At 45.9% G+C, this 26,842-nt stretch overlaps 4 protein-coding genes across 6 annotated transcripts; 1 reads left to right on the top strand and 3 right to left on the bottom strand.

Annotated features, from left to right (window-relative positions):
- Window positions 1-3,636: 3,636 nt before the first annotated feature.
- LOC127310757 (uncharacterized) lies at window positions 3,637-4,529 on the top strand. Its single transcript, XM_051341402.1, has 3 exons — window positions 3,637-3,658; window positions 3,952-4,144; window positions 4,220-4,529. Exons 1-3 carry the CDS (start codon window positions 3,637-3,639, stop codon window positions 4,527-4,529), a joined length of 525 nt encoding a protein of 174 aa, XP_051197362.1.
- Window positions 4,530-5,379: 850 nt separating this feature from the next.
- On the bottom strand, window positions 5,380-9,483 carry LOC127308801 (uncharacterized). The gene is made up of 9 exons (XM_051339701.2): window positions 9,271-9,483; window positions 9,027-9,053; window positions 8,836-8,915; window positions 8,469-8,541; window positions 8,207-8,264; window positions 7,666-7,720; window positions 6,067-6,091; window positions 5,803-5,894; window positions 5,380-5,661 (listed from the first exon to the last, which is right to left on the bottom strand). The coding sequence occupies exons 1-9, from the start codon at window positions 9,400-9,402 to the stop codon at window positions 5,631-5,633; spliced, it is 573 nt and encodes a 190-aa protein (XP_051195661.1). The 5' UTR covers window positions 9,403-9,483; the 3' UTR covers window positions 5,380-5,630.
- A 324-nt stretch (window positions 9,484-9,807) lies between these two features.
- LOC127308800 (protein LPA3) lies at window positions 9,808-13,771 on the bottom strand. Of its 2 annotated transcripts, XM_051339700.2 has the most exons (12): window positions 13,433-13,769; window positions 13,299-13,329; window positions 12,744-12,836; window positions 12,585-12,647; window positions 12,379-12,490; window positions 11,833-11,918; window positions 11,063-11,121; window positions 10,872-10,974; window positions 10,728-10,788; window positions 10,447-10,529; window positions 10,281-10,361; window positions 9,808-10,161 (listed from the first exon to the last, which is right to left on the bottom strand). In XM_051339700.2, exons 1-12 carry the CDS (start codon window positions 13,705-13,707, stop codon window positions 10,102-10,104), a joined length of 1,107 nt encoding a protein of 368 aa, XP_051195660.1. In that variant the 5' UTR covers window positions 13,708-13,769; the 3' UTR covers window positions 9,808-10,101. The 2 variants fall into 2 exon arrangements, 1 of the variants encoding a protein (XP_051195660.1); XR_007856759.2 differs by lacking the exon at window positions 10,728-10,788 and having other exon boundaries at window positions 13,433-13,771.
- A 9,926-nt stretch (window positions 13,772-23,697) lies between these two features.
- LOC127308802 (uncharacterized) lies at window positions 23,698-26,174 on the bottom strand. Of its 2 annotated transcripts, XM_051339703.2 has the most exons (3): window positions 25,960-26,174; window positions 24,514-24,856; window positions 23,698-24,447 (listed from the first exon to the last, which is right to left on the bottom strand). In XM_051339703.2, exons 1-3 carry the CDS (start codon window positions 26,029-26,031, stop codon window positions 24,014-24,016), a joined length of 849 nt encoding a protein of 282 aa, XP_051195663.1. In that variant the 5' UTR covers window positions 26,032-26,174; the 3' UTR covers window positions 23,698-24,013. The 2 variants fall into 2 exon arrangements, with proteins under 2 accessions (XP_051195663.1, XP_051195662.1); XM_051339702.2 differs by having other exon boundaries at window positions 23,698-24,856; window positions 25,960-26,167.
- Window positions 26,175-26,842: the final 668 nt, after the last annotated feature.

Here is a 26,842-nt window from a genome sequence, read left to right as displayed (position 1 = left end):
AGAAAATGTCAACAAATATGCAAATGTCTAATCGCACATGTGGAAACCTAAAGTTGCTCATGGTGTGTATAAAATTCGAAAATGTTTTCTTAACAACTAGATGGAAATCAACATAACTTTCAGATTAACTAGTACTAAGCCGAGCCGGCCGGAAACACTCATATAAAATAATAGACTAAGCTTTTTTACATTTCACGCGGTGCGGTGCTATCTCACTAGGGAAAAGCTTTCATGGCACGCAGCCTAGATGGCAGATCAATCTCCAAGAGCACGGAGGACCAAGGAGTTGAGGTTTGATACAGGTGCATCTCCTTCGTCTCAATGTCAAGAACGATGAGCCTCCTACTTGAGCGCAAATTATACGGATATGTGCGCAGCACCACCATGTTGCTCCCCTCGCCGGACCATATGAACTCGGTAAGCAAAATATGACTGATGTTGATACCAGGGTATAACGACAGTAACTTCTCCTCCATGTCGATTGTTACAGGCTCCGACGCCCATTGTCCATTGGCGAGCTGATGCCACACATATATCTTGACCCCCTTAGAAGGCAGCAATCTTAGCAGCTTCTGCCCATCATTTGAGTAGTATGATCCTAAGCAAAGCAGTCCTTTGAAGCTGGCGGCAAGGGCGGGGGGCCTTACCGTGCCCTGCTCCATTGTGCATATGTTGTATGATACAATCTCGCGTGTGTTGCGCACCATCCAATGGATGACACCGCCGTGTAGGACAACGGCATCATGGAGCATTGCAAATTTAAGGAAGTAACTACTCTTGTGGACAGGGGCGGATCTAGCATCCCTTCTGCCCGGGCAGTCGCCCAGGCTTGGCGGTGGCGCGCTCGCTTGCGTTTCTTACTTTGTATAGCAGTTTTGTTCGAAAATAGGCATTTTTAGCATGTTTGCCCGGGCTTTGTAAATGTTCTGGGTCCGCCACTGCTTGTGGAGGATTGCAGCCGGTGCCCAGGTACCACGCGTTGATGTGATGGTCTGGACTTGGATGTTGTCAGCCGTGAAATCAACTTCGGCAAACAACAACATGAAGGAGCAGCCGATGCCGTCTGAGTTAGTGAGCAACACATAGCGTTGAGTACTATTCGAGTCGGTGTCTGGTGGGTCAGAGAGGAAGTTGCGTTGGCCGGTGATGAGGTCATACACGCACAAGTTAGAGAGCTTGTTGCTGATGTGATGGCGACGGCGCAGGAGGACGAGGCCACCACGGGACGTTGCTGGATAGTACTCATCAAGGAGATCATCTGCAAAACGCGACATGTAGGAGAATATATGGTCGTCCAAAAATGACATGGCAGCGGTTGTGGCTGGGTGAACCAAAGAGAGCGGAGGTTGTGGATCGGCCCCGTCGTCAACAGGGCTGTTGAGGTAGGCAAGGATGCACGGGGGTACAATGCCTCCTTGTCGGGTGACGCGGTGGATGAAAGATGGATAGAGGATATCGCGGCGGAGCAGCCTGGAGGCGGCGGCGCAGCGGACGAGAGTACGTGCGTCTGAGCGTGCGACGATCTCAAGTAGTAGATCCGCCGGTAGCATCCACTCGTTCGCTGCTGGTGACTCCGGATCCTCCGGCATGCATTCGCTGCTTCCTTGTCGGTGTTTTCACGCTGCCATCGTCTTTGATTAGGCTCTAGCTGATTGATCTGCGGAGATGCTTTGGTTCGCCTGCTGTATATACGCTGCAGATCGATTGAATTGTACCCGGACGCTGAACTCCAACAGGACTCGGTTTCGGAAGGGCAAGCTTAGAGCATCTCTAGCAGAGGCTGTATATCTGCGAATCGAAAACCTGAAGTTCGGTCTTCCAAACTGTTCAATTTAGTTGTACTTTGTCACAGAAACCGAAAATGCAAACTGAAAAGCTAAAATCAAACGACGAGGGAAAATTGTGATGCGACGATTTTGCGAGATTGAACTCATTTTGCTCCGATCGAGCAACATTCGTCAATAATTTACATTAAACTTGGCAACATAGGTAGCAGTTCTAGCTACATTCGACAATTTTAGACCTAAACTACTAGATTAGGCCCCGGATTATCATCGGGACAGTTCTTGCGGCAGCGGAGCGTTTTCCGCGCCGGCGACTCCTACGCGATGATGAGCGCGGCCACCTCGAACGCCACCGCCTCCGCCGATCTCCTGTAGGCTAGAGGCGGCCCGGCTGCGTCGTCGTCATTGTCGTCTCCGCACAGGGGAAGCGCCAGCAGCGGCGGGCTGCACAAGCCGGCGGGGGGTGCCTCCTCGCGAGCTACCTGGTGCGCGAAAGCACGCAGCCACTTCTGTGCCACCCGCTTCCAAGTGCCGTCGGAGCGCACCGGCCTCGCCCGCTCCACCTCCGACCGTACACCCGGTGGACGCGGAGCTGGCTTCCCGCCGCCGATTCGGCCCCTCGCCTACCTACGTTTCTTGTGTGGCCCATTGCGGATGGAGGGGTGGTGGCGGCAGCGGCAGAGCGGCGTCAATGGCGGTAGAATTGCTCGCCAGAGAGGAGGGGGAGCGGTGGCGGCGGAAGTGGTAGCGGCGGAGGGGAGTAGGATTTAGAAACCGAACTCCCCTCTACGGCCCCTTTTAATACGGGGCGGCCGCCGAATTTCTCGTGCCCCCAAACTCGTTTTACGGGCTAGGCTGTGAGTTCGGGCTCTATTCTGGCCCAGTTTTGGCCTGAACCCGTAAATCCACCGGACTTTTCGGTTTCGACCTGTTTTACGGGCTCATGCTCTTATGTCCAGAGCGGGTCGGCTGACCCTGCTCAAGGCTGTCCTCTCGGCGCTGCTGGTTTTCATCAGGATGACAGCACCCTCTGTCCGCGCGAAATCGTTAGAAAAAGGTCGACCTTCGCGAAGGGAAACCAACTCGCTCCGCTTGCAACAAGTGGCGCGCTGTGGTGCCAGAAAATCTCTGAGAAGTGGTCTCCCTGCTCACCATGTGTCACAAGGGGAAGCAAGGTGTGGATGAAGGAGAGAGAGGGCTCGGTTGTGCCAGATTTTTCCTTTATTTTCTAGATTCATTTTTCAAAATGAAATATCTTGAGAACCGTAAGATCAAATTACAATCCGTTTTCACTTTTGAGATCCTCGCGTCGAGATCTTTAAAACTAGATCCCATGTTGATATATTTCGAGATACTTTTTTTCCGTACTTCTGATACTAGTATGGTTGTACTCGTGGTGTGTACATAACTGTACTCGTGCTTGACCTGATAAGCACTTCAGTTTTTAGTGTATTTGTTGCAGTTTTTTCCCTTTATCCGGTAACTGTACATGTTCGTGTGCGCGACTATACTTACACTGTCTTGCTCGTGTGCGTGTGATCAGATCTTGTGCGGCTGATGCTCGTAATCGTCATGCTGCAATCGCTCGTGTACGCGACTATACTTGTACATGCTCGTGTGTGCGACTGTACTCGCTCGTGTGGGCGATCGTACATGTACCTGCTTGTGTGCACGACTGTACTCGCTCGTGTGCATGACTGTACCTACTCGTGTGCGCGACGGCCGATCTACCCGGCCATATGCGCGATTGTAACTGATAGTGTGCGCGGCTATATTCGCTTATATACGCGACATGCAATATGCTGGCTAATATGCAGGTACTTGATAGGCTAGCAGGGAAGTACTCCCGACCATGTGGTTGAGACGTGCTGCTGGTTAGACGTGCGGGCGCGCGGGGAGAGCCTGGATGTACGCGCGAAGTTGTAGGGCACGCGGAGTCGTACGCGCGCGGGGACGTGCGCGCTGGGCGATGTACCATGCGCTGCCACGCGTGGCTCTGTGGTGGATTTAATTTCCCTTTACAAAGATTGGTCTTTATCCAGTGATACACTGCGTGGGCGTTGGCCCAAATCGACAAGTTGCAGCGGGCTTGGCTATGGTGTGCCAAGGACATGTGTTCCCCCGGGCCAATGCAGGGTTGCCTGGAAGTTTGTTTGCCGCCCCACAGAGTTGGGTGGGCTAGGGGTCCTCGACTTGCAGCGCTTCAACAACGCTCTGCGGCTGCGGTGGATTGGCAAGCGAAGACTGGGACGAATTAACCATGGAAGGGGTTTGTTGGAACCTGCATCCACCACCAATCAGGCCCTTTTTGCTTACAGGACCGAGGTCACATTTGGGAATGGGAAGACGGCCAGCTTCTGGTCAGATAGCTAGGCCGGCGAGCCCTTGAGGAAGCGATGGCCTTTACTCTACGATATTTCGAGGCACAAAAACAGGACGGTGGCGGAGGCGATATGCAATGACCATTGGCTTCTGGACCTGCGCGGGCGGGTCTCCCCGGGGCTCCTCCCCGATTTCGTCATGCTCAGGGAGGTAGCGAGGAGCTGCACACTAGCCCCGGACACAGAAGACGCCTTCCGTTGGAGGTCGCCATCGGGCGCCTACTCCGCGACCTCCGCGTACGCGCTACAGTTCGATGGGACCGAGCAATCCTCGCTTCGCCACATCTTGCCGGTCTGGGCACCTCCCAAGTGCAAGTTCTTCGTGTGGCTACTGCTGCAGCCGTCGGATCTTCACCGCCGATAGATTGCTGCGCTTCGACCTGCCCAATCAATATTTATGTCCGCTTTGCCGAAGAAATCTAGAGACTCCGGCACACATGTTCACGGAGTGCCCATGGTCAAGACAAGCCTGGGAACGTACGGCTCTCCTGCCCGGCCATTGCTAGCCCAGCCATCAACAACCTCGCTCTTGGCTGGGCAGTGTCGACATTGGCAGCAAGGGACTAACGCGCGGCGTTGCTTACCATTCTCATAGCGTGGGAGCTTTGGCGAGAACGGAATAGAAAGGTTTTTTTTTAATAAAGAGTTGAGTGTGCTTGGTCTAGTCCACCTCATCACGGACGAGGCAAACATTTGGGTGCTTGCCGGTGCGAGACACCTTATAAGGCGAGAGTAGGCTTTGAACCTTGGGGCTGGCACGCCACCCCGTCGTGTTTGTCTTTGTACAGTTTTTTCTACTTCTATAAATGGAACCGCAGTTCTCCTGCTGAGACTTTTAAAAAAAAGTAATATATTGTCCTTGTTTTTTGACTTCTGCCTATGGAATTATCTGGATACATTACCTTTTGTCAGGGTTATTGCTTGATTGTTAGACAACCTCATAGAAAACAAGTACGTCTAGTTAGATTGACAAGGTATTACAAGTGACAGAGAACAAGCTTGATTATCTTCAATTAAAAGTTGGTAGCACGATAGTAGACTCATATTTCATCTCAATGCCTAACACGGCCTTCGCATCATTTATCAAAAGTTACTGAAAGATTCAATTATTGCGAAATCCTTGTAAATTCATGCAAAATTCTGGAGCTTCATTAGTTCAGTCAAAAAGTGTTGAAAGCTAAATCAGCTGACAAATCTTCCAACAAGGCATCACATAAGATAAGTTCAACTGTTATTCAGTGTGCAAAATTTTCTCATTGTCCCAACGTTCTCACAGATTAGTGATCATATGGAAATTACTATAAACCCCTCTGTAACAGAAATGTGGAATGTCAAAACACTGACACCGAGATATCACAGCTTCAATTCCTACAAGGATGGTATCGTACATAAACGGAGCTGCCGCTTTCACGCTTTCCAGATTATCATCTACTTCGCTTAGTCGAACAGATATGGCCATGTCCTGTTATAGTTCATCGTCGATCGGGGTAGTCGCTCTGGAGATGGCAGTAACAAGACGTGAGCAAGCCCAGGTTAGTTCAAAGTGGAAAAAGAATGAAGAAAGTGCGCTTGGCAGCATTCTAACGTATACAGAAAATCAGCTGATTCATATATATGCTGATATACGTGAGATATACCTTGTGGACTGACAGTGTTTGCTAATATCTCCGCACAGGGCCTGGCTCACGTTCCCTGCTTCTGCTGAGCTCGTTTTTATCCACTCAGCAAGCTGCAACAGAAAGATTAATCCAAGACCTTGTGACAACAAATTTACAGATCATCGTAGTTCAAAAAGATAAAACACAGCTGACAAATAATCAAATAATTCAGATGCTATTTGGTAAAACCAAAATATAAAATTCATTCTTAAGGATAATGCCTTCGAAAGAGAAGAAACGTACCTCGTCCTCAGTTTCCTCCAGTAACCTGCGGCATGAGTGAACTTTGTCAGTGTACCCAGTCATCCACGATAATACTAATATTAACGGAATTCTTTAAAGGCCATGAAAGGTAGAGGGTGATCTTTAGAGAACAAACACTCTGCAACTTGAAGCCAGGCTTCGTGGGAACGCTGAGCACCTGTGCCACCAATGGGTCACTGGCGTCTGGGCTCATCTATGTCGATGGTTGGTGGACTTTACTCAGTTTGTAGTTATCACGAACCCTATCGTTTCCCATGAAAATGTTAAATATCTTTGACGTCCAAATATGGGAGCATCTCTACTCGCCGATAGCATGCATATTCGGATGCACCATCAAAAGATCAATTTTCTGCATGCATTTGAGGTTGAACTCGAGAGGGGCTTTGCAGCTCAGCACCTCCCTCATTTTTTAGTCCAAGTAATCCTCCCAATGGCCCTCCACGGTGATCTTGCACTTGTATGATGGCCCGTGTTGTCGTTAGGCCTAACAAGCACGACGAGACGCCGAATGGGTGCCGGGGACCAGGAGGAACACACGGCTGCCTATGAAATTTTTGTTGTTACTCACGAGCAACAGCGCGTGAATGACGCAGCGATGACCATCACCACAGTGGGTTCGTCAACTTTAATGTCGACGACTTCCAAGAGAATCACGAGGAGACACCCATGTTGCAGTCCAAGCATGTACCACGTTCTTCGGGGCCAGCCTTGTCTTCATTTGTTGGTGTGTCGAGAGATGAAGCAAGAGCATAGAGAGTGAGATGATGAGGAGTATTGAGAGAGTGAAGAACATCGCCTGGGAGCAGTTGACGGGTAGAGCAAAACGAGGAAGTCGCTGACCAGGGCGCTCCTCATCTTCTCCTTTATCTGCTTTACCCATCGCCTGCTCCCGAGCAACGTTTTACACATAGTGCTTCCACTATTAACACTGTCGTGGCCTTCACTCCCTCAACACGCCACACCATCTCACCCTCCTCTCCCCGCTCTCACTCCATCTATCGACACTAACAAATGAAGACAAGGGCGACAGCAAAGAAGGCGATGCATGCCGTGGTCTGCTGTGACTTGCAACATAAAGGTTTGCCCAGTGGAACTCGCGCTAAACTTTATGGGCCACGCCACTTGAAAGCCGTCGACATTAAAGTTCATGAGCCCGAGGTGGTGACAGTCGAGCTGTCCTCTTCATCACCGCCATATCATAAATCTACCAGCAGTAACCAAGCTACCCCAATATTTAGCTCTAGTAAACCTGTTTTTCTAAAGCAATTGAAATCTTTGTGAAGCTGAGGTCCTTTCTACCATGGAAACTTGACCTTATACAAATACAAAAAATATTGTTCACGAGTGCCAGAGTTTTTGTTTTCAAGGGCCATTAAAAACTTCTACTAATAAAAGGTCGGCTATGCCATATAGGCCCGCAAAATTTGTTAACAGGGGCAGAGATACATTACTTTTGTTGTCCAAGTAACTAGAAAGTCTAGGCAGCTGACGTGGTATTTACGAAGTTTTGCAACATGTATATTAAAGAGAAAAATAAAAAAACAGCTTGATAAATAGGTACTAATATTCGTACTGTACCTTCCACAGTAACTGGATAGATTTTTGGAGTGTGCTCGTGCCGCAGCTTTCTTATCTACAAACAAAAAATGACATAATCAGTAAATAGTTGGTAATTACAAATCAGAAGGATATCATGATGACAGAAATACAAATATAGGGAGCACTTATTCTTTGCATGCTATTCAGCATAAGTCAAAACAAGTTCTTTCCTTGTAACAGGGATTAACTCTTAATTTATTTTACACTCAAAATGAAGACTATCTAAATGATGCCCCCCTCCTCTCCCTGACATCATTGAATCTAAGATGCTTGTAAATCATGGGAGCATATCAGAAATGTTCAAAAGCATTGGAGATTAGTGACTGTAAGAGTCAGATGTGTATAGTTCTAATCTAGTGCTTGTTGCATTTCCTTAGATGACAAATGTAAGGAACAACAGAGCAGGAAGAACGAATTATCATAGCACGGCAAACTATTGACTGACCAAAGCACTCAAGTGTTTATGTTAGGTCACAGCTAGCCGAAGGAGTAACAGGAGCCAGAAATGTTCCGAACTTACCAGTTTGATAACTGTTCCAGTTTGTAACTTTCACCCATTCTTTTTCACCTGAGTCCAACTGCACACAGTGCAATTTATTAGATGACTAAAATGCTTAGGCAAGTGCTGAAATTATACAGAATAGATCGACAGTTCAATACTAGAGGGGTAACTTGATACATGTATGCACTATCTATATAGGCAGGTGCACGTTTAAGATTTTCAAAAAAGATAGTGTACAGTAACAGAATACAAAAAGAGCCGTATAGCTTCATTTTTTAACCTTCTGCAGCGTATAATCTTGCATCTTATCGCATAGATCGTCGAGAAGCTCTACAATCCGAAGCTCACTGACTCTGCGCAGCGTATATGGAATCAGTGACAAATCAACCCAAAGATAAAAGGCGAAACTACGTCCATAATTTATTATGTAGGTACCTGAAGCAAATGCTATGCCAAATAGGACGGAGAACATAATTTTAAAATTAACAGTGATTACGCCTATATTTGCCCACAATAAATGTGTGTTTTAAGTTGGTCAATTGTTTGACAGGACTCCAAGAGCACTCAACCACATCACACAGTAAATTTAAATTTTCTTAGCGCAGGTTAATCACTGAACACTAGAGTGACAGTGCTGGATAATGTACCTGTAATCAATGACCTTCCCTTCCCGCTGACCTTTCGAATTTAAGCGGTTGCGCAAGTCCAAGTGGTTTCTTGGCTTCTCCTGCATCAGAAAATTCGGGAACAGTTAACAATCGACCAATGGCCCCGGTAACAAGAAACCAGAAGATAGTAGAACCGTAGAAGAGATCTGAAAGCTATAAAGCTTACTTACACTTGACATTCCAATCTCTAGCTCCGCCTGCAAGAACACAAACATCAAACGATCCGTCAGAAACCTCTGCTTCTACTATGTGCCTTCCAAACCAAACCGCAGTTTCAAAAAATTCTACTACGGCTGCAGTGAATTCCTGAAGATCCAGGCTCATTCTGCCTCCGGACCATGGATTCGCGAGGACTGGCAGAGGCTAGAGATGGAACTGAGAGAGCGAGAAGCAAAGAAGAAGAGAGGAGCTCACCGCGACGGCCTTGCAGGCGGCGCACTTGTCGCCGATGGTGGAGGCGGAGGCTGCGGCGGCCGCCGCTAGGAAGACGGCGAGGAGGATCAGGAGCGCTCCGGATCTGCGACAGGACGCTCCTCTCGGCTCCATCTCTCCCTCCGGCGATCTCGATCTCCGGTCGCCGCTTCTTCTTCTTCTTCTCTTGTGAGTTTGGTCTTTTGCAGATACGACCTCCCCGTCCAGCACACATTTAAATACGTCCTTCCGGCTCCCTGTGACGGAAGCTTCTGGACTTCCTTCTGCCTTGACCAGTTTGGCAGTACTTCTCTTTACTAATGTCAATCCAGGGCCCACATGTCATGACACATACAGTGGTGACACAGTGTCAAACCTTAAATTTCCACTCTCTGAATTCTCATCAGACCTTACTAATGCCAATCCAGGGCCCACATGTCATGACACATACGAAATTTTTCTGTAAGAACAAACTTGTAAGTTTTACAACATCTGAATTCTCATCAGACCTTATAAGTTGTAAATGTACTCGTGGTAACATGAAAAGAAGCCATAAGATTCATTGCAAAAGTAGTCACATGTATTACACTTGTACTCATCACATAATCACAAGAAAAGCAGAGAGAATTCCTCTCACTCTCAGAACTCAAAGCAGATGGTACAAATTCAGCACAGGCAGTGTCTCCACTGTATGGCTATATCATTGCTGTCTGGGCTTCTTCCTTCAATTTCAGCTCAGGATTCATGGACACTCTATTTTCAGGGACATTATGAACAGGGTTCGGCCTATATATCTCCACTTGCCGTTCAGATCAGCAAACTTGTGTCGGCGTCTCAAGTTCGCCATGCAGTAGACTCCTCCTGATCGCCATTCTCCTCCCACCAAGTAGCATTCTGCATCACAGGATCTCTCTTAGTTGGTAAAAGTGATGCAGATGTGCACAGTAGCTTTTCTTTTTCCACACATTGAAATGCATTTATTCGTATCGACTGAGTGAGATGAGATTGCACACCTTATATCCCTGTCTGAGGAATTGAAGCGAGCTTCCTTCCTCTTCTTGCAAACCCAAAACTCTCAATAGCTCGTCCTTGGCCTAAATATATGGCATTGTCACATCATATTCCACAATTCATACAAAATTATAATTAAAGTTCATGCAAATGATATACTGCAATGACCTGCCCCAAAGTGAACCGAGATGCACTCTCTGCAACACATGCATAAGAACCATCAGCCTGCTTAAGCATGACTTGCCAGGGCCCTGAGCAGACAAAAAAGTACTATATCAGTAGCTGATGGTGATGCTACATGGAGCTGATGTCACCCCTGTTGTATGTTACAACAAGATGAACTGAAGGATACAAATACATATGACAAAATACCACTTTTTAAAAGTGAACAAAACCACAGAAAACATAATTTACTATTGCTAATGGCCAGACATCAAACCATGTACAACCTGGGTATTGACGGAAGACGGCGCCGCTGTAGTTCACTATGTATGGAGTGACTGCAATTGTCTATATAGTGAAGTGGAAAATGGAAGTTACAGACAGAATCACAAATGAAGGGTTATGCACTTAAATAACGAATTAATGAATACCTTGGAGTAGTCACGCTGTCTGATGTAAAATACTGGGGTAAACTGAGAAAGAAATCGGTAGTGCAAATCTTTCGGGGGGAACCCCAGAAGACCCAAATCAGATCTGGAGGTTAAAGTTTGTACGTTACAGCTGAAGCCACTCAAAAAGCTTATAATGAAGAGGGTGTCAAATGGAATATAGAAGGCATTACCGCAAGGTGTCTAGTTCAAGATTAAAGAGAACAACAGGTGCAGAGCCAGCAAAATTTTCCTGGACAAGAAATGCAGAAAGGATGAATCAATTAAACATGCAACTGAAAAGCCTTTCATTTAAGAAAATAATAAAACATGCAACCAAAGACCAGAAACTTTATAAACGAAGGTTGAAGGTTAGCATGTACTATCTTTGTTCCAGTGTAAAGAACACTGTAGAATCATTGAAAATTCATATGCCTACATGCCTCTCACTCTTGGCCAGGCATTTCATAGAGAAATAAGAGATGTGATGCCTAAGGCATTTTCCACTATCTTTCTTGAATCTTACTCATCCGGATATTGCATCAAGCTCAAATTGTGATAATTTTCTAATGGTAGAGTAACAAAAAGCATAGCAAGGAAATGCCATAACTTTTATACACGAAGATTGAAGACAAACATATATTTTGTTCCAGACTAATAGTACAATAGAATTATTGTAATTTATGGATGCATATTCCCTTGCAGTTGCTTATATGCTTCTCACTATTAGCCAGACATTTCATAGAGAAAATAGTGACCATTTTCCACCTATATTTACTGAATCCTACTCTTGCGTCAAGCTCAAAGTGTGATCATTTTCTAATTGCAGAGTAATAAAAAGCATAGCAAGGAAAATCATGAGTAACTAAAGTTTAGCACTGTGATACGAACTAGCCAATAGCCATCACCAAAAAAGTATATACATAAGTATTAGTGAGACACAAAAACATTGTTCTAGACATACCACATACTTCTCTATAGATGAAAGGTCCTGTGTGCTACTGTTGATGAAGATATACAGTGATGTCTGTTCGTCAGATTTCCATTGATCTGTATGCACATTAACCCACCAGTTATAAATAACAATTTCAGGGTGTTTATGCAAGGATTTTCTGTCAGTAATAGGGCTCAAAGTTACTAATGGTTGTTGATATATGGTTTACAGAATTTTTGCTCAGATTAATAATCGTATCATAATGAGTAATTAGTTAAATGCAGTCAACCTTCCTATGCTTGATTCATACACATATCTAATGCTCATGTTCAGTCATCCTTTTATTTCCAGCTTTGAAATGTGATGATTAATATACATGAAAGTACTTTCGCGGTTACATAAAAGAATCTCAGTGTATCAATGTTATTCATCACGTCACATGTACTCTGAACTGGTACCTCTTGGCACAAAGTGGCTTTAATGCAGAGGAGTGGAATGAAAATGTAATTATTGCTTCATATTCAGTAATATAATCAGTATTTCACGTGTAACAGTACTAGACTTTGAGATTTTTACCTTCATTGTCGTCAGCAAAGTCGAAATCAAGGGTATTTCTGATCGATCTGAAGAAGGAGTCGACAGGCCCAGTCGGCACGTCATCCAGGGAACTGATGGATATACCCTCGATCTAACAGAAGTGTTAAAACACTGTCCCATTACCTAATTACTACCCGTGAAGCCATTGGGCACACACAATGCTTTGTTTGTGAGGTGGAACTTACCGAATCTATAGCAGTTTTGAATATCTGCGAGGCCCTTCGCTTCTCCGGCTGATCAGGAAACACCTGGGATGGACTAGAAGAGAACGGATGAGCATGGTTCGTCGGCACTCCCGGGACAAATGTGGAGGAGCAAGCGTGGAGTGTGGAGCTTGAACTTACTATGCAGGACCGGGTGCCCCTGAGCTGTTTGAGGTTCCTCACGACAGCGAGAGCGAGCTGGACGTTGGCGTCGATGAACTCGTCCGAAGAGCCCTGGAGAAAGCGGCGAATTGGCACGATCAGAAAGGGGAGAGATGCCATGCCGTGACATGTAATGTATGGTGACATGAGTGATCAGTCTAACTGACATCAACAACCCATGCACAATATAAGGTTGCTTGTTTTCCCTCAGAAATTAGAGGCGGACGCTATCACGCTATGGAAATTATCTATGCGCATAGGTCAGTAGTGACTTTGCATCCATTAGGCCATGTATGACACCATGTCTCCCCAACAGTAAGCCTGAAACAGGGTTTGACTGAAACAACTGTATGAATTTCAGTATCCAGTGATGATAACATGCATGTTCCATGAAAACACTGCTATGGAATTACAGTTTATGTGCATCCAGCATGTCGCAGCAGACCCGAATTGTATCCAGTAATGACAACATGTACGTTGTAGCAGGAATGGCTGGACATTGAGCCAGCAAGGGCGCGCGTGCTGTGGGGGTACCTTGTAAGAAGAGATGCTGCTGGGCAGAGGCCTTGCCACCGAGTACCATGGAACCAACACCAAGTGGAACGTGAGAACGGTTGCGGTCATTAGATTAGAACGAGAGGAAGGGGGCAAAGGAGGCGCATGCGTACGGGAACTCGATCTCGAGGCGGGTCCTGCCGTCGTCGATGGCGGCGGCGAGGGAGCGGGCAGCGTCGGAGACGAGCACCTCGTAGGAGCGCGGCTTGTAGACGGCCACCCCGGCCTTGAGCTCCACCGGCTCCTCCACCTCCTTGGCCGCCTCCGCGCGCACCGACAGGGCCCGGCGGCGCCTCGAGGGCGCGGCGAGGCGAGTGGCTGGTGAAGGGAGCGCCCGCGGGGCCGCCGGGGAGCGCGAGAGGCGGATGGCGGTGGAGAGGGGCGCCATGGCCGCGTGCGGATGAGAGGCGGTGCTCTGCTCTGCTGTGGTGGTGGCGCGGAAGATGGAAGAAGAAGCGAGTCCACACACACACACTGATCCAGGCGGGGCGTGGACAAATGACGACGGAGCTAAACGTAGCCCAATACTTTGAATAATTAAAATTTGTAGTATTTTGAATTTTTAAAAAAAAATCAAAAAATATCATAAATCTAGTCATGATGTATACTACAAACGTGAAAATCTCAGTACGAACTACTTTATATTTTAAACTACATAAAAGTAATAAGATTTGACAAATTATATAGTGTTAAAATGTGCAATATTTTCACTATAAATTTATAATGTTTTCTTTTCTTTTTGTGTAGCCCATAATAGAAATCAGTTCATATCAAGACTTTGCGCGCAGTAGTTTATATCATTGACTAATTCTAAACTTTTATTTGGGATTCTTTTTAAAGTTCGAAAAACAAAATCGTCCCGAATGAGAGGTCACCGGAGCACCGACCGCCAAGCCAACTAGGAGGTCACCTCTCCAAGAGTAACAAGAGTAACAAGCTCACTGTCTCCCATTCAAACAAATTGTAATGGAGAGCTCAACACTATGCAAGGATGCAAAGCAAGAACACCAAGAAAGTTGATCAAATCCTTCTCCCTCAAATCCCACCAAAGCAACAAATGTTATGAAGAAACTAGAGAGTAAAAACAAGGGTGGAAATCAACAAATGACTCCAAGCTACATCTAGATCCCAAGAGTTTCCCTCACTTAGAGGAGCGATTCATTGGTGGAGGTTGTAGATCCAGATCTCCTCTTTCAAATCCCTCAAAAATATGACCGTTTGAGCTAAAATCGAGCCACCCGGTGCTGAACCCGGCAGAACCAGCTAGGGTGCCGACCTACTCGGCATAGGGCCCGGCATGCCGGCCCAGGGTGCTGGGTTACCCGGTAGCAACACCCGCCATGCCGGCCCAGGTGTCGAGCAGCCCGGTAGCAGCACCCGACGCTCAGAACAACAGAGCCCTTACGAAAAATGCGACAACTTTTGCATCCGAACTTTGATTGAGATGAAACAATTTTGTTGGAAATATAACAATAAATAGAACCTCCAAAAAAACCAAATTTGTTGGAAATATTGAGACTCCCCACAATATGTTTTTAGATGATTTTAGAGAGGGAGCCTCCCAACGTCAAGAAACCCTAAAGACATTCAAACTCGAAAACGCAATACAAGATGCATACAGATTCCGTTTCTATGAACTTGGGCTATAGAAAAGCTAGAAACAAACTAAAGAACCTTACACAGAGAAACGCGAAGAAGTAACAAGAATATGGGGATGAAAGTATGCAAAGGATTGAGCTCCCTAAAATGATGCGATCAAGTTACTGAACTAAAATCCTCTCTTGATAGTGCGACTATCTATCATATAACCCGATCTCCCCAAAACCACCATGAGACCGGTAAAATAAAAAAACCTAGCAATGTTATATCTTTGCCTTGCGCATCCCGCTTGATCTTGACGATAACGCTTCAAGCTACACTCAAGTTGGAATGCTTCACTTTATCGTTGTTGCTTCGTGAAGACTCACAATGGCTTCCCCATGCACCATTATGGGATAGCTCCACTGAGATACATATTCACATGTCCATTATCATCAAATGAATGGAAAGCTTCAAGCATGATATCTTTGATATGCTCATCTTGAACTTGCCCTTCTCAACCTTGATGACATCCAAGCTTGATGTCATCCTCTCATAGACTATATGAGATCATACTCTTGATGCATGCCCACGGCAAGATGCCTAACCCACATAGATAACACAAATGGATATATATAGTGGGTTAGCTCATGAAGCGTAATTGACAAGGCTTACCACCCACAAGATCACATGATCTGAAGTGGTACAATCTTTATGCTTCATGTGTTGACCAACTTGAATTCAATCTTCACTTTTAGCCTTGTTCAACCTCGTATATCTTCATGCTTTATCATAATATGTTGACCATTCATTGCTTAACCCATAATCTAGAGCATGGCTAACTTGAGTTCCACACAAGAACTCTAGGCCATCTTCAATTCTTCTTGATCGTATCATATTCTTCTCTTCAAATCGATGACCTGATGTCAATACCAAAGGTATAACATTATATTCACGGCATCCACATTTGAATCCAACATATGGAATTTAAGAAATACCTATTGAATATTCCTTCATATAAACACAATGAAAACATTAGTCCATAGAGGATTGTTATTAATTATCAAAAACAAACTTAGGGGCAATGTACCGTTACGCTTAGCTATTGCATATGATTAGAGAAGGCAAAATAACATGCAATGTAATGGATTATCTCGCAGTGTTGTCCCCTATAATTATGATTTGCATATTTCTAAAATTATGGCACGATTAAAAATGAACTTGAAACTAGTGTCTAAGATAATACAACTCGTCCAATGGAGAAAATGTCTTATCTTTGTTGCTAAGAGATGATCTTTTAGCTGGGATTTTTGGAACGTCACTTTTTCATCGGGAGAAGCACCCTAGAGCTTGGTAGCACACCTGGATGGGCCTGAGGCCCAAAAGAGGTCAGGTGGCGCGCCCAAACATGTAGGACGCGCCACTCACCCTCTTTGGACCGCCGATTGTCCAATCCACTTGATTCATTTGCCCACCGATGTATGTTGAACTAAAAATCAGTATATATATGTCCCCGAAGAGTTCTCGGGAGGAGGGCGCAGCAGAAGACAAACACGAAAACAGAGGCTGCAACAGCGAAGATTGGAGGGGGAAACTCCTTCGGGATCACCATCGTCGGAGGGATCTCCACCTTCTCCAACATCTTCATCATCGTCGTCATCAAGGCCAGGGGGCTAGTCCACCTCTGGACTACGGGTTTGTGGAAGTAGCTTGATCTATTTCTCTCATGTTCTTCATAGTTTTTAGTGTCGTATGAGCTGCGTTACATGATTATGGCCATATTTGTAATACTTATGTGGTGGATCCTTATTCTATGATATTGTGCTATGAGATCTGATCATATTATGTGCAAGATGTATTGATAGATGCATATTATGTACCCCGTTCTTAAATATTTGTCCTGATCCAACATCTATGTGAGAGCGTGTGTGGGGTGATGTGTGTATAAGATGGAGTAGCATGGTTTAGTGATTGGATAGTGACAATAAATTCATGATCTATTATGGTTTTGCATTTTCTTTTGCTACCTCACTAGGGATAAAGTGAATGCATGTGTTGTGTTTGCCACGTGACAAAAGTGATGATCTTTTTTGTTCAAGGTTGCATATTTGATATTCAAACATCATGTCAAAGTACTTATGGATATGCTCTATTAATTCTTAATATTAGATTGCATGGAGTTTTCCCTTTCTTGTGAAGTATAAGAGATATGTGTTGCATCATCTCTATGTTACTATGTGATGCCCATATGAATGTGTATCTTTCACATGTTATTGTTTTGCACCTTCATATCTCATTGATGAATTGTTGTTGTCCACTATAAATTAAAAGAGAGAATAGTCAAGTGAACCCATGAACCCCGGTCCACTTTTTATCATAAGAAACACATTTACATTGCTTTTATCTTGTTTTCTATTTGCTACGCTATTTTAATCCTAAAATACAAAAAATAATTACTTTTCTTATTTGCATTCAAAACACCCAAAACAATCAACTCTTTTGATGTTTTTACTTAGTTATTTTATTCTATATAGTATTTTTTGTTTTATTATTATTTGTGTTTTATTTACTTACGCGAAACCTTTTGCTTGACAACTACACGGTGGAGTTGGGGACACAAGGTTTTATTTTACTTTGCAGGATTGCTAGAAGAAGAGAGGGAGAGACAACTCTTTGCTCAGTTCCCCGAGAGTTCGATATAAACCCTCGAATCACCTTTGAAGGGAAAATACTCTCCTGACACAACACTCTGCACCTGGAGTCCCAACATCATCAGTACTTCAACTCAAAAATAATCATACTTGTCATCTCTAAGATATTATCATTGTACATGCCAATTTTCCACCGCATGAGAAATTGCACTCGACATTTATTAGGGTTCCCAAAAACTATTGTAGATCAGGCCAAGAGAAGGCTAAATGCTAGTGCTAGATTCTAGGTTACGGGGATAGAGTTGACCTATTGAACACGGTGATATCGATTTTCCTTGCGAGAGCCTACTATCTAAGTTCTATCAACATGCACAGGAAAGTGATCAAGAACTTTGACAGATCGCAGGGGCACTATATCAAGGCTAAAAAGGATGAGGACAATTCATTTAATGCTCTCGCGGCATGGTTTGATGGTCTATTGTACTAGGAAACATGGTGGTATGGGGATTATTAATCTGGAGATGCAAAACAAAGCACTTTACATTAAAATATTCGTAAGTTCTATTGCAAGGAAAAGGTACGAGGGGTCTAGTTGGTTTGGTCATGATTAGGTGTGCTCCGGCCACATGCTCAAACTGTAAGAGGGTCATTTTGGTGGCGATATATTTTCAGTTTTGTGAGCGATTAGGCCTTCCACGGCGTGTGTCATCAAATTGGTTCCCAAACTCGTTTTTGAGGCATCGGCCGTCGATGCCCTCCATTGCACATCTAGTGCCCAATTTTTTCAGCGAATAAAATAGTAGTTGCATTGAATCCTCAACAGCAGCGTGGTGAATCCAGGTGAAAGTTGATTTTTTTGGTCGTGCGATGAGAACTGGAGAGAAAAAATGACTCATGTAAGGAGAGGTGGGTCTCGATATTTTCTCCAGGCATCGATAGTTTTACCGAACACTATGAGACCAGAACCTGAATTATATAGTAAGTTCAATAGTAGAGTTAACTGTTGGCTATAAGCTAAGTGCCATATCATCTATAGTCATCTTAGAGACAACATGTATAATAGTGAGCTATAAAATTGTACTATTTTATTAGTGCATGGCCCACCATTCACTCTCACATAGTGCCTAGGAGCACGTGCTAGAGCTGGCTTGCATAAAAGCCCACTCCTCTTCTCTCTCCTCCGCTCTCTCCTCCAACTAGGTAACAATATATTTAATCCTTATAGCCAGCTGACTAGAACTTATTGTACTTGCTCTCGGGGCATCGATGAGGAGGTGGCAAACTTTTCACGTTTTGGGCATCGACCACACGGTGAAAGGAATTATAGGAGCATTACTTTGGTTCAGATTGGAAATGGTGATTGTACCCTCTTATGGAGGGATTTTTGTGACCGATTTCCGAGATTATATGCCTTGAATGAAGGTACTACTAGAATGGCTTATTTTTCCTCCATCCGAGATCTCAGTGTATCTTTTGCTCTACCGTTGTCAGAAAAATCTCATGATGAATACCTACAAATTCAGGACATTTTTGTCTCATTTCAACATGGAAGAGGAGAGAAAGTACTCAAGAATTTTTCCTTTGGGTGGCCTCATTTATAAGCCATCAAAATTCTACAGATTTATGTTTGCAGCAGTACCTCAAGATGAGTAAAGAAATTATTTCATTTTCAATGAACTTGCCCTTCTTTTGACCATAGGAGAGTTAGATATCAAATTCATGTTCTTCTTCACCGTTTTAGAGTGTTAAAGACGAGGGTTCAGCCCTCCTGGATTGAGTTTTGCTCACCTTTGTGTAAATTCATAATGTTTTAATCTTTCCACTTCTTCTCACCTTCATGTAATCCCTCTCTCACTTTTTGGCCCTCCTTTGTAACTTTCTTAACATAAATAATCTCCATGTATAATATCGTCAATTTATCTAAATTTATATGTATGCAGACACTATTTTGTTTATAGATAAATCCAAATTTAGATAATTCTGTGATACGTCTCAAACGTATCTATAATTTTTTATGCTCCATACTTGTTTTACACCAATTGCTATATGTTTTGTTTACACTTCGTGACACTTTTATGCATTTTCCGGAACTAACCTATTGACAAGATGCCAGAGTGTCAGTTCCCTGTATTTTGCTGTTTTTGTATTTTAGAAAAGTTGTACATGAAATATTCTCGAAATTGGACGAAACAAAAGCCAAAGTTCCTATTTTTTCCGGAGCGAAGACGGAGTCCAGAGCAGAGACGGGGGAGGACCACAGGGTGGCCAGACCTACCCTAGGCACGGCCTGGACCTGGCCCGCGCCTAGGGGTGGTCTAGGGCCACCAGGCCTCCACCGACCTTGTCCTTCCGCCTATATAATGCTCCCGACGCAAAAACCCTAAATATACAAGCCTTCGTCCATGAAAAGCTCCGTAGCTCCACCACCATCGCAGACAAGATCTAGGGGACATAAGTCCCTGTTCCGGTACCCTGCCGTGACGGGGAATTGCCACCGGAACCATCTCAATCGACTCCACCGCCATCTCCACCACCGTTGCTGACTCTCATGATGAGGAGGGAGTAGTTCTCCCTCGAGACTAAGGGCTCTACCGGTAGCTATGTGGTTTATCTCTCTCTCCCATGGTGTGATCTTTATGTGACTATGAGCTTTGTAATCTAGATGTCGTTATGCTATTCAAGTGAATTTTACTTATGTGATCTCCGGAGACTCCTTGTCTCACGTGTTTTAAGGTGGAGTGTGTGCACCGTGTGGGTTTCTTAGGCTATATTTCACAGAATACTTGTTCACTGAATTATGATTTGAGTTGGATGTCTCTATGAAATTATGGTGTGTTAGTACCTCCTATGAATGCTGAAAGTGCAGTGTGGAGTGTTCATTAGTACTTGGGAATACATTTTTAAGGTTTGCTTTTGCAGCCCTACACGGTGAATTAGTGTTTGTTATCCAACCGGAAAGTAGTTCAGAGTAGCATAGTGAAGTACTTATATTTATATTCCTTAATGATATCATTGTTGAGAGTGACCACTAGTGAAAGTATGATCCCTAGGCCTTGTTTCCAAGGATCAAATCACCGTTTTTTTACTGTTTTACTGCATGTTTACTTGCTGCTATATTTATTTTAGATTGTTATTACCACTCATATTCATCCATATCACTTGCATTTTACTATCTCTTCACCGAACTAGTGCACTTATACATCTGACAAGTGTATTGGGTGTGTTGGGGACACAAGAGACTTCTTGTATCGTAATTGCAGGGTTGCTTGAGAGGGATATCTTTGACCTCTATCTCCCTTAGTTCGATAAACCTTGGGTGATCCACTTAAGAGAAAATTGTTGTTGTTCTACAAACCTCTGCACTTGGAGATCCAATACTGTCTACAACAATAGAAGCGTGCGTAGACATCAATCTGCGATATCTTTTTATTTTGAAACGGAGAGTATAAGATTTACACCTTAGAGGATTCACCTATGGTAATGTTGTAAAAAAAAATCCATTTCCGGGTTTCCATACGTGAGATGTGTATGCATAATGCATGTAACAATGATGAAATAGGTTCTTCTGGTAAGTAGTATTGAAAACATGACATAAAGGAAGAGAATAAAATCATAAAATATGGTTCATACATCTTTTTCTTTGCAATAATGTCCCCTACGTAAAAAAATTTCCTCCATTTCAAAATAAAAATTGTTTTGGTAGGTTTATTTAGCCTATCAAAATGTTATATATTTTGGAACCCAGGTAGAAACCGTGGAACATACAAATTCCTAGTGACATACCTTGAATAATTATACTGCACAACATCCTTGCATCAATTTAAATTTTTGGTTGTATTGGCTAGTGCAACAATCTTATATGATATCGGAGCCAAGAGGCTCAAGTTTGAGACCCTGAGCAAAGGAAAAAAGATTATACGGCCTACAACAAACCTGCACTAAAGACTAAAATAACCTAGACGTGAAAGTAGAGTAGCCTCCTTCCATCGGTTCGGATTTTTCAGTTAAATTAGCTACTGCACGAATCTTATATATTGACTACACCCTAGGAGGAATAATCCACATGCCATTATGGGAGACATGCTCCACCTTGATCGTCCCGTTCCGTTGCCTAGTGCTAGTGGCATGGTTGGCACTGTAGATACAGTTTCTCTCCACCTGGCCGCGCCCGCCCGCCGGCACCCTGACCGCTCTGGAGCATGTTTCTCCTAAGAACAAGGCGTACTCACCTAAGTTGGTCACCTCCGCCCACTTGTGCGTGTTTCCCTGGCGATCATAGACGATGTTGAAGACCTCGAACTTGTTGCTGTCGTACCTGCTGCGTGACCAGGTCCTCGCCATTACCAGATTGTCACCCAGGTCGAAGAGGTGGTTTCCGTATTCCGTGTCGATCAGATTCAAGGGGTAAATTTTGTTTGCCGGGGGGGCGCGCTGAACGGATAGCAACCGGAAGGATGCGGCCATGGCGCCGCCGTGTTTGTTTGTGATGTCGAACCTGCCCAGCTCCTCGTCGGTGGTGAGGCCATAGAGTTTCCCGTTGCAAACAGCGATGTCCGCAAACGTCGATCGTCCCTGCGCCATGATCCACCCGTCGTCATCGCCAACCCTGCATAGCGCGACACGGGAGGAGTAGTCGAGGGCGGCGAGGACGCACTGACGCAGTCGCTCGACGTGGGCTCTTGGGAGAAGACGATCTTTCGGATGGACCATGGTCCGTAGCTTGAAGCAGGGGCGAACTTCCTCTGGTTGACGGAGAGCGGCACCTCGGCGCCGGAGAAGAGGTTGACGAGCACCAGCCTCACGTGTTTGAGCGTGAGCACGCGCGGCGACCCAGCCGCGCGCCGTCGTGAGCCCCCACGAACCGCCTGAGCACGGCTACGCTCGGCACCCGGATGCTCAGGACCTCGCCGTCTTCTGGACGGTACAGGCGCTTCGTCCGGTCGCGGCGGCCGCCGACGGAGGAGATGTGCCACGGGAGGGCCGGCGGCGCCGCATAGCGCGGCCGTGTCGCGACGTGTCGCCACGACGTGCATACGGCGGCGAAGCGGACGCGGTGGAGCGGGCCGGAGACCTTGGCGTAGACCACGTGGAGGAGATCGCGGGTAAGATCGGCCCACCGCATTGGCGCCATCAGCCTCACGAGCCTGCCTGCCGGTGATCTATCCGCGTACGTCGAGACGACCGACGACGACCTGTTGAACTTATTTTGGTTCGGATATGGATGGATCAACTGCAGTCGGTACGGAAGTCGAACACGGAGACCGGACGCCGTACGTTCGCGGTGGTCGAGATTCTGGCAATGGCATGTGCTCGTGTTGATTCAGTTGACGTCCCTCCGCTCCCCGCCATTGCCATGCAGTGCCTTTCGTGGCCACGCACTGATGCGACCCAAAACACCATCGATCCACATCTGAATCAAATGTACTCCATCCGCCCACGATCTTTTTTTAGATTTATCAAAATTTAGATATATCTATCTGAATTTACACAAATTTAAGACAAGTTTCATCGGAAGGAGAGAGTGCTAGTCCAACCACGAGTTCTGCATCTCGAATGAAATGTGCCTCTCGTGGCCTTCATCCCTGTTTTCAATTTCCTCTCCATTACATACTCCTTTGTAAGAAAAATGTAAAACTGATCATGGCTGTGTCCTAACTGACAATCTCCCAAGAAACATGCATACAGTGGTGCAAATCAGCAGCGTCCCAGAAAAAGAAACCTGTTGGGAAAACCTGCTTTTCACTTCAGCGACAACTTATAGCCGACCATGAAATACCCTCCTTTGGAAAATGCAGATGCTGCCTGCCTTGGATGAAACACAGAAACAGGACACACGGAGCCGACTAACTGCAAGGCAAGATCGCGTGTCAAGAGAATGAACAAAGGCCCTATCCACTAAACTACATTTGTGCTGATACTGAAACTATATCTGGACAAACCACTTCATATGCATGCGTGTCAGAACTGAAAAAGCTGCTTGTAGACTACAGCCAAAAATACATGCGTTAACAGGGGATCCACAAAAATAGCGAATTGCAACCACGTCATATCAAAACAGAACATTCTGAAAAGAACGTCCCCATATACATACTCAACTACTCAAGTCCGACCCATGTATAAACCCTGCAAATGTTCTAAAGAGACGAAAATAACTGCACCAGAGCTCTTCATGTTTCAACACACAAGCACAAGGAAATCCCAGCTTAAACAAAATAAAACCGGTAGCATGAGGAATTTAGCTAGCTAAGTAACACAACTTCAGCAAAGATTACCGAAAATGACAAAAATGCTTTCATCTCACAAAAGCCGAGGCCTAAGACTGTCTAATATTCATAAATATTTCTAGGCTCATGGTATCATTATTAGGAAACCAACCGACACAGATCCTTCTTCGGTTCTCCTTCAGACAGGATACATGGATTTCACTTTTCTCCCTTGTTCCAGCTGGGCCATCAGTCAATCTTATTACTTCCTTGTCTTCTTGGGCAGTCGGCACCCATTGTGCGCGAGCTGGGTCACATCATGGATGTACATGATAGGGGTCTGGGTCCTCACCCTCTCTCCCCGGAACCCATCCGCGAAGCCCATGACTATCTTCTTCTTCTTCCTGAAAAAGGAGTACCCTTTCACCCTCACAACGACCGACTTGATGCCCATCTTCCTGGCGGCCCGTCCCATGTGCTCCCCCGTCGCCTCGCCAGCATACCGAGCGAGGCGGGACCGCCCCTTCCGGTCCTCTAGGCAGCCCGCGGAGGCCCCAGCCTTCCTGTTCCCCTTGATGTCCGTCACCGTCACAAAGGTCTTCTTCCCCTTCTGCGTGATGTGGAGGACGTCGCGCTTCACTCGCTGACCGGTCGGCTGCAGCAGGTCCATGTTGAAGCGGCCTGTCCTGCCGCCGGGTGTGAACCCGCCGTTTCCACCCATCCTGCCGTCGGGCATGAATCCACCAGCCATCCTGCCAACAGGTGCGAATCCACCATTTCCACCCATCCTACCATCGGGAGTGAATCCACCAGGCATCCTGCCACCAGGTGTAAATCCACCGTTTCCACCCATCCTGTCACCACCGTTGAAGCCACCCATCCTGTCACCATCGTTGAAGCCACCCATCCTGTCACCGCCGTTGAATATGCTCACCCTTTCACCGCTGTTGAATCCACCCATCCTGTCGCCGCCTGTGATCCCACCAGTTCCACCCATCCTGTCACCGCCTGCAAATTCGTTTTCAGCAAAGGGACGGTTGATGCCGTCATTGAGCTTCCGGATTTGCATCACGCGGCTCATTGGATCACCACCGTTTGCGAGGCCCTGCAGTGGGTTCAGCAAAAGCAGAAATTGAGATTCAAGCATAACAAGACCACTTTGTTCATGTCTGGGCAAAACTTGGAAAACATGCACAAGACAAGGTGTGTCTGTGTGTGTGTGTGTGTGTAGCATTGCAGCTGCAAGATCATATAGGTTACTAGGTTTAGCTGGCAACGGGAAAGGGGCACCCTTAGAAGAGACTGAAACAGTAGCAAAAAAAACAGTGAAATCATGACAAGAACACTCCTCTGTTACGAGACTAAGGAACACACAAAACTAGCATCAAATCCCTTGAGCTGTACACACATAGTTTCTGGGGTCACAAGATTGGAAAGTAAAAAAGAATACAATTTAATTCCAACATTGCAATGACGATATCCAAGTAAATTAAAGCCCTTAGTTCTCAAACTTTTTTACTGAAGCCCTAGATTCTATAAAAAAAAAAGGTCCAGAGATGCAAATGCTTTGGCTACGACGAAATGAGAGGCAGATCAGGTCCAGCAGAACCGCTCGAAACAATGGCACTTCGCTTCACATGGATCGTGAATGGCTGGCTAGGCAGGAAACATTCAGAACATGCTTGTTCCGCCAGTTGGCTAGATCTGCTTAATCCTTGACACGGCGAATCGGAGCAGAGGTAAGCTAGTGCTATATGCTGTGCTCTTACTTCAAACACACGAGCCATGGATCGTATGGGCTAATTATGAGAAGATGAAAGAACCCTAGAACAGGAGAATTGCGCGAGGTAAATCTATAGGAAACAGCCCGTAGCTGCCACAGGGTTCATTTTTGCGGCTCACCGAAACACCGCCCAAATGTACCAGTCATTTCAGAACTTGCCACGCAGTACTGGGTAACCGGGGGTAACAATGGCGCAGGGAGAAGGCATTCCCGACCGCGCCTCCTCCTCGCGCCATGAACCATGAATCTATACTATTCGCCCATGAAACTAGGATTGAATTGATGCGGCGCACTGGAGAGGCGCTCCGCTAGCTTTGCTTGGGCGGTTTGCCATTCCGGATACTGCGAATTAGATCGATCTGGATGGGTCGAGGTGTGTGGAAGACGCGATGGGATTGGAGTGGGCGGGGAGGCGGTGAACGCACCTTGCGGATCGGCGGCACCCGCTGGGCGAGCGCCGGTCGCAGGAGCGCTCGGGCGAGCGCCCTCGCCGCCATCGCCGGCTGCTGGCCGGACGAGCGGGCGAGGCGAGGTCACGCGCGCGCGGACGGTGGGGAGGAGCAGGGCCCGGTGGAGGCCGGCGGCGGGGCAAGGAACCCTAAGCCGGTTTGCGGACGGTGAGCGACGGGCGGGTGAGGAAAGAGGAGCGACCGAGGCGAGGAGTGGGGTCGGCCGGATGTGTTTCAGAAGACGGGCACGTTCTCAAGATTGGAAATCAGAAATGAATCCTTTTTCTTTGCGAAGGAAAGCAGAAATGAATTTGACCCGTATATCACCGATCGATGTATTTTTCTAGTAGTAAGTACTTTAGGAGGCACATGTGATGCTTCAAATAATTGTTTTTAGATTAACAGGGAGACATCTCCCCGGTTCCATTTATACACATTGTTCGGAGCACCAAAGCAAAACCAAAATGTAGCAACTAAAGTTTTAAACCGGAACTAACACCCACAGGAGGGGCACCATGGCACTGAGCTTAAACCACCGCGCATCGCCTTGAAAGCACGCCAGAACCTATAAACTATCCAAGCACCACCAAAACCACTACGTTACACCAGAATTCTTCGACTTCCAAGAACTCCAAAACGACGAGCACGACATGGATCGAAGAGTCCTCATCGGGGTGCTCTCTTCCACCATGTGCAAGCTTCAAAGCCGGAGCCCAAGAAGAAATCCAGTCAAAACTGGTGCACTTCAGCTCGAAGGCATGAGTGTCAGGGGTGACTTGAGGAGGGTCAGCACTGTTTCTGCAAACAAGTCCACCTCCAGGTTTGATGTTTGAAAGGAACCTTCCAGTTCCTTGAGTAG

Source organism: Lolium perenne, chromosome 6, assembly GCF_019359855.2.
Source record: "Lolium perenne isolate Kyuss_39 chromosome 6, Kyuss_2.0, whole genome shotgun sequence".
In the NCBI taxonomy this organism is placed as follows: Eukaryota; Viridiplantae; Streptophyta; class Magnoliopsida; order Poales; family Poaceae; genus Lolium; species Lolium perenne.
This window is presented reverse-complemented; position numbering and strand designations above follow the sequence as displayed.

Bases quoted from the DNA above. Each gene is read 5' to 3' on its own strand.
- LOC127310757 (XM_051341402.1), top strand. From the start codon at position 3,637: ATGTGGTTGAGACGTGCTGCTG. The intron at 3,659-3,951 runs GTTAGACGTGCG...GCCGCCCCACAG, and splicing joins GTGGTTGAGACGTGCTGCTG to AGTTGGGTGGGCTAGGGGTC. The intron at 4,145-4,219 runs GTCAGATAGCTA...GCACAAAAACAG, and splicing joins GGGAAGACGGCCAGCTTCTG to GACGGTGGCGGAGGCGATAT.
- LOC127308801 (XM_051339701.2), bottom strand. From the start codon at position 9,402: ATGGAGCCGAGAGGAGCGTCCTGTCGCAGATCCGGAGCGCTCCTGATC. The intron at 8,916-9,026 runs GTAAGTAAGCTT...TTTCTGATGCAG, and splicing joins TAGAGATTGGAATGTCAAGT to GAGAAGCCAAGAAACCACTT. The intron at 7,721-8,206 runs GTAAGTTCGGAA...TTTTGTTTGTAG, and splicing joins CTGGAACAGTTATCAAACTG to ATAAGAAAGCTGCGGCACGA.
- LOC127308800 (XM_051339700.2), bottom strand. From the start codon at position 13,707: ATGGCGCCCCTCTCCACCGCCATCCGCCTCTCGCGCTCCCCGGCGGCC. The intron at 13,330-13,432 runs GTACGCATGCGC...CTCGGTGGCAAG, and splicing joins CGCCTCGAGATCGAGTTCCC to GCCTCTGCCCAGCAGCATCT. The intron at 12,837-13,298 runs GTACCCCCACAG...CGCTTTCTCCAG, and splicing joins GCAGCATCTCTTCTTACAAG to GGCTCTTCGGACGAGTTCAT.
- LOC127308802 (XM_051339702.2), bottom strand. From the start codon at position 26,031: ATGGCGGCGAGGGCGCTCGCCCGAGCGCTCCTGCGACCGGCGCTCGCC. The intron at 24,857-25,959 runs GTGCGTTCACCG...AACCCACTGCAG, and splicing joins GGGTGCCGCCGATCCGCAAG to GGCCTCGCAAACGGTGGTGA.